The 6,556-nt window shown below is 36.1% G+C and overlaps 1 protein-coding gene across 1 annotated transcript; it reads left to right on the forward strand.

Annotated features, from left to right (window-relative positions):
* The first annotated feature begins 988 nt into the window (after positions 1 to 988).
* Positions 989 to 5,667, forward strand: LOC149167409 (ERAD-associated E3 ubiquitin-protein ligase component HRD3A-like). Its single transcript, XM_089432975.1, has 6 exons — positions 989 to 2,071; positions 2,337 to 2,828; positions 3,566 to 3,787; positions 4,180 to 4,503; positions 4,601 to 4,843; positions 5,051 to 5,667. The coding sequence occupies exons 1-6, from the start codon at positions 1,487 to 1,489 to the stop codon at positions 5,240 to 5,242; spliced, it is 2,058 nt and encodes a 685-aa protein (XP_089289101.1). The 5' UTR covers positions 989 to 1,486; the 3' UTR covers positions 5,243 to 5,667.
* The last annotated feature ends 889 nt before the right edge of the window (positions 5,668 to 6,556 follow it).

Below are 6,556 nucleotides of genomic sequence, written 5' to 3' on the forward strand. Positions count from 1 at the left end.
AAGCCATCAAAATCACTATGAAAACTCACTTGAATTGATTCACACCAACCTATAACATGGTTGATTTTTTTATACCCATAAAATTTTTAACCTTTACATAAAAAAACACTGTATCACTAATGATTCTAATTCTCATAAATACTCTTCAATAATATAAATTAAAATTTTAAACTTCAATTTTTCCACCATAATCGTTTTTTAAAATGGTTGTTATTTGAAATATATACTTATAGGAAATAAGTGTATTTGCAAGTATCTTATTTTTTTAACATGTGGGAAAACCTATCATAATTCAGTTGTCAACCATCTTTGGTTGTTATTGAATGCATGCTGACTCATCAGTTAAACCACGCAAGCTGACTCATCATCACCGCTAAACCACGCCGCAGGCTGAACTCATCACCGTTAAACCACACCATCTGGAATAACGTTTGGTCAGCGTTCACTCCTGCAAGATGCCTGTAGGTCTTGGGCTGTTGACCTATTTCTTTACTTCCAAAAAAACGAGCTATTAAGCAAAGAGACAATTTTAAAACATCCTATTATTTAATCTTTCAATATGGCCAAAACACAAATTTACAATTTAAAACGGGTAGTTAAACATTATGAAATTTTAAACCCTGAATTGAAGTCATACTTTTCTCCGGATGTGATGTTGATTCAATGGTCTTGAACATAGAGAAAAAAAGAAAAAAATTATTTTAATGTCCAGACTAAAAATAATCTATAGAACAAATTGCTTCTTCATATTTCTGTCAAGCTTCAAAATAAATACTCAAAATTTTTAGACAACCCCTTAACTAAATAAATCGTAAGAGCTAACTCACAGCCTATCTGCTTAACTTTCCCTGGTATTTGAAAGCCTCGCAGTGTTAAAATTGACTCACCGCCTCACAGTGTTAAAATTGACTTAGTCCGAGAGTCTTGTTTATTGCTTTAACAGGGTGTTTTATTCGTGGGTTCCAGCATTTCGTTACATTTTCAGTTGCGCGGAGAAATTCGAGAACGAGATTCTCCCGGAAAGAGGCTATTGAGAATTGATATTATATTCCGGAAAATACATGGGCAGCAGCACGGTGGAAGCGGAAGGCAGGGTCAAACCAGTAACCTGTTAAAATCAATTTTCGGTTTTCACGCTTGACAATGACTAATTTTGCAATTCTTTCTTCGGTTTGAATAACTTCTTGGAAATGGGTATCGTCCTGATCTCTGGATGAGAAGCTGTTTTCTCAGAACTGCAGGGTTTGCAATACCAATTATCTGTTTTTAGGGTTTTCTCTAACAAGGTTAAACTGGGTTTCAGTGTGTTTTATGATTAATTTTTCATGTTCACGTAGGCAATAGAGAATGCTCGTAAATATGGAATGTTATCTGATCGGGAATCAAATGGGCACGGGTACTCTGAGAGCAGTCAGAAATTTGGGGGTTGTTTGATATTTAAGAAAAGAAGAAGAGAAAATCCGAATTGAAGATTCTGAATTGTATTATGGCAGATATGGGCTCTCTGAGATGTTCAAGTTTGCTAAAGATATTGTTTATGTTTATGCTTACCATTACCCCAATTCTTGCATCCGGGCGCCAGTTTATTTTGTTTTTAGAAGACGAGGAAGTGAAAGAAGGTGCCCAGGGAGAATTAGGGGGAGAAGATAACAACTCATTGGAATCGGGGGTTATAAAGGAGGACTCAGATGAATTGGATGAGTTCGGGGATATGGAAGACAGATCAGTGGATGAGCTTGATCCCGGATCATGGAGAAAGATTTTGGAGAAAACTCTGAGCCGGGATAATATTTCATCAACAGAGGAGGGGTTGTATATATCTGGTGTGAATAAGATGATGTTTGCGGTCAGTGAAGGTGAGCCGGAACTCATGAAGGAAGCCATATCAGATCTTCATCTTGCTGCCCAGGGTGGTTATGCGCATGCCCAATCCACACTGGGTTTTTTGTATGACATCGGAAGTGGGGTTGAGCAGAGTGATGCAAAGGCTTTTTTGTATCATCATTTTGCTGCAGAAGGTGGGAACTTTCAGTCTAAGATGGCACTGGCTTACACCTATTATCGCCAACAGGTAAACTGTAAAACTAATTTTCTTCTTCCAGTTTCAATTTTAGTCTCTTAGGCTTTGCTGAATGGAACATTGATATGGCTATAAAAATGTTATATAATTGTCTCGGTGGAAAAAATGGGGCAGATTCCTGGGTTTTCTAAACAAAAACCTCTCTTAATATATTTATTTAGTTTGACAAGCATGGGCAGAACGAAAAATGTTTTCACTTACATTTGATGAGAATATCCCAAACAGGTATCTCATATGGCCTTTCTTTTTTCCATAGATGTATGAGAAATCTGTGAAGCTCTATGCGGAACTTGCATCTGTAGCAGTGGCTAGCTTTTTTAGTTTCAAAGAATCACCATTGGTTGAGTCAGTTCGGATCAATGATGGAGCTGAAGAGAACAAAGAGGCACTAAGGAAGTCACGTGGCGAGGAAGATGATGATTTTCAAATTATTGAATATCAGGCCCAGAAAGGGAGTGCAGTGGCGATGTATAGACTTGGTATATTCTACTACTTTGGTTTGAGAGGGGTTCGCCGTGATCATGGGAAAGCACTATCATGGTTTCTTAGAGCAGTTGAGAAAGGAGACGCAAATTCAATGGAATTTCTTGGAGAAATGTATGCACGAGGTTCTGGAGTTGAAAGGAATTTTACTAGGGCACTAGAGTGGTTCAAGGCTGCCTCTAGGCGAAAGCGATTTTCTGCATTTAATGGCATTGGCTATTTGTATATGAAGGGTCATGGAGTAGAAAAGAAGAATTATACAATGGTAAGCTTCTAGTATTTATATCAGGATATCTTTGAATTTTTTTTTCTCTCTTCCTTCAAGCTGTATGGTTGCTCTTTTTTAAGACTTTCGGATTCATCTAGTTTCTTAAACATGGTTTCTGTCATGCCAAAATGAAGTTAAACTACTCTGATTTGATTTCTAGTCAATAATAATTATTCATTTTATGCGAGAAAATATGCACTTGAGTTGAATCCTAATAAACCTAGAATTTCTGATACGAACAGTCCCTTATAAAATTTTCAGTGAAAGAGTTGGATTTGGGGAGACGAGTGATCTTTAATTATGGATTTTGTGAAATGTTTATGTGTCAACTGTCAAGTGAACATTTATTTTTCATGAAACTTTGATCTAAATCATTTAACTGATTGTGTCAACAGATATCCGCATTTATGCTTGAAATGGTCGCTTGAGTGTTTAATTGGAAAACTGAAGTCATAGGGATGTTAAAGAGACATGAATTTCATCATTCTCTATCTGATTATCATCTATATACTAGTGGTTCTGAATTAAAATCAATTGATCCCTGCTTCCAGATGCTTATTATTCTAAAATTCAGGTCTATAAGGTTGATATTTATAAGGCTTTTTGAATATTCTTAATAATCGTATGGATAGTATGTTAGAGTAGTGGGGGTTTAGTTATGATAGGCTACAGATACAGGTTTCACATTATTATGCACGTATTGTAAATTTATATTTCTGGTTATATTTTTACAGGCAAGAGAATTCTTCAAGAAGGCAGCAGAAAATGACGACGTCAATGGGCATGGGAATTACAATCTGGGAGTGTTGTACTTGAAAGGATTGGGTGTGAAGAAAGACATTAAGGTAGCTTCTAGGTATTTTATAACAGCAGCCAATGCTGGTCAACCAAAGGCATTCTATCAATTGGCAAAAATGTTCCATAAAGGCATTGGTCTGAAAAAGGATTTGAAGATGGTAGGTCACTCTTGCTTTTTCCTTTTATATGCAGTTTTTCATTTTGCTTCCATCCCTATTTTTTCCATTGTCTGGATGGTGTTTTCTACAGGTTTCCTAATGCTCTTACAAAGTTCTGTATCTTCGAAGGATAAGGTTTATCTGACTCTGTAGATAATGAGTATGGCATTATTTATGGGTCTTGTTTCTTTTGAATTAGTCAAACAAGGGTTACTGATGATGATATTTGCAGTTTATTCACCCTAACATTTATTCAGTGATGCCAACCGAGCAGTTTTAACTAGTCAGTAATAAGCAAGTCTAATAAGTAAGACCCTCAGATTCTTTTGTTTTAACGAGTTAAGGTTGCAGTATTAATGCTAATCTTAACAAGGTATCTACTTTGGTTGTAGGCCACTACATTGTATAAGCTTGTTGCAGAGAGAGGACCTTGGGGATCCTTGTTAAGATGGGCTTTAGAGTGTTACTTGAAAGGCCAAACTGGCAGAGCTCTGCTATTGTACTCGAGAGTTGCTGAACTTGGATATGAGGTTGCACAGAGTAATGCTGCATGGGTTCTTGACAAGTTTGGGGAATACGATATATGCATAGGAAAATCAGGTTTCTGCAGTGAAGTTGAACGACATCAACGTGGACACACCCTTTGGTGGCATGCATCAGAGCAGGGTAATGAGCATGCGGCACTTTTAATCGGGGATGCCTATTATTATGGCAGGGTGAGTTTCTATTTTCTCTAGGGATCTTGATATGAATGCTGGGGCAGCTTGTATAGGTCATGAGAATTGCGCTTGACTTTATGGTCTTCCTTTGCAGGGCACTGACAGAGATTTTGAGCGTGCTGCGGAGGCTTACATGCATGCTCATTACCAGGTGAATGCCCAGGCTATGTTCAACCTTGGATACATGCATGAACACGGAGAGGGCCTTCCTTTTGATTTGCACTTGGCAAAACGATATTATGATCAAGCACTAGAGACTGATCCAGCTGCCAAGTTGCCTGTGATGCTTGCACTTCTGAGTGTATGGATTAGAAAGAACTATGGTGGCAGCTGTTTGGTAAGCCATGATAACGCCTTTTGTTTGTTAACTTCCTACTCATCAATTAGCTAACATGAATGTGATGACATGTTTGAGTGCTGGCTATTGCTCAGAGAGTATTTTAGGGGAAGCAATGTTTTGTCCAGCTTATGATGTGAAATGATTTTTATATGGACTGTATCTTATGTGAATATTGAATCTGAATAGGATGTGTGAATTCTGCAGGTGACACTAATTGATTCTCTCCCTCACATGCTTCCCAACTTAGGAAGCTGGTTAAAGAAGACCCTTACTGACGATGGCAATTTGACTTTAGTTACACTGTTTGCCTGCCTTTTGACAGTCTTGTATCTTCGTGATAGGCAAAGGCGATTAGCTGCTCAAGTAGTTCCTCAACCCCAAGTAAATAATAATTGATAATCGTGACTTTCTCAGGTCAGTCTGGTCTAATTTTATAGAACATTTCATACTAGTAATCATTGGTGGGCATATTGTGTTTTCTTGTACATGGGGCCTTCGGCATGAAAATGGCTTCACTGTAATAGATGAATATTGTTGAAGAGTCATTGGGCTCATCTGACTATGTGACAGTTTGAGATCATATAGGGCCATACGAAGTGACTCTGAACAAATATCTTGATTCTTGGATGGGAGATGTTTTGCCTTTTTCTTCGGATAAAATGCTTCCTTGCCATTCTTTTAGATATGACATCTGTGAGTCGCCTTCGGACTTGGATAAACTTGGAGAAAATTGAAGAGTTGAATCGGGGTTCCTCTACAAATGCAGGCAAAATATCTTCGTTAAGAGTAGTACAAGTTGAGTGTAGGGGTTATTGGGGTTATTTCCATGTCCTTGAATCATTTGGCTAATAATTCTATTTTTCAACCATCATTGGAAGAAAGATTAGTAGGGGATGTGTATCATATCATGGCTTCAAAATGCTTTTAAAGTTTGGGTTAGCTTCAGGTTCTGCTGCACCAATGTCTCATGAGAGTTCTTATGTTAAAGCAAACACATGTACAAGAAGTCCATGCGATACATTTAAGGTTATATACATAGAAAGGATGTCCAGAGAGAAAATTGTTTTATCATTCATAAATATGAAGCAGTTTGGGTACAATCAAAACAATCTGTCATTAGCAGTGTATTTTTAAGTTTTAAGTTTAGCAATATGAAGCAGTTTGGGTACAATCAAAACAATCTGTCATTAGCAGTGTATTTTTAAGTTTTAAGTTTAGCAGTGTATTTTTAAGTTTTAAGTTTCAAGGACATACGAGTGGGCAAAAACATATTGGGAACAGGTGGCGACATTTAAATTTTAGAGAAAATTTATTAGTGGTGAGTACAGTTTTATTTTTTATTTTAATAAAAAATAAAAAATAATACATTTTATAATCTACATAAGAATTAATCTATCTAAAATTTTTATTAGTTTTTTTTGTTTATATAAAAATACCACAAAAAAAATTGAAAATATTACCATATAAATTATTTTGTTGCTGGAAAAGTAACATAAAGTGTACATTATTAAAAAATAATCATCTCTATAAATAGATAGTTAAGATCACCAATTTTATGATTTTAGGATAAGATCTATAAATAGATGGTTAAGATCACCAATTTTATGATTTTAGGATAAGATCACCATTTTGATTTTGATTTTATTTTTATTATTATTATTATTAAGAAAATAAATAAAGGCTATAATAGCTATATTGTTATTATATTGT

This window comes from Pinus tabuliformis, chromosome 5_1, assembly GCF_031772625.1.
Source record: "Pinus tabuliformis cultivar Carrire ecotype Pingquan chromosome 5_1, CPIR1, whole genome shotgun sequence".
Taxonomy (NCBI): Eukaryota; Viridiplantae; Streptophyta; class Pinopsida; order Pinales; family Pinaceae; genus Pinus; species Pinus tabuliformis.

Bases quoted from the DNA above. Each gene is read 5' to 3' on its own strand.
- LOC149167409 (XM_089432975.1), top strand. From the start codon at position 1,487: ATGGCAGATATGGGCTCTCTGAGATGTTCAAGTTTGCTAAAGATATTG. The intron at 3,788-4,179 runs GTAGGTCACTCT...CTTTGGTTGTAG, and splicing joins TGAAAAAGGATTTGAAGATG to GCCACTACATTGTATAAGCT. The intron at 4,844-5,050 runs GTAAGCCATGAT...TGAATTCTGCAG, and splicing joins ACTATGGTGGCAGCTGTTTG to GTGACACTAATTGATTCTCT.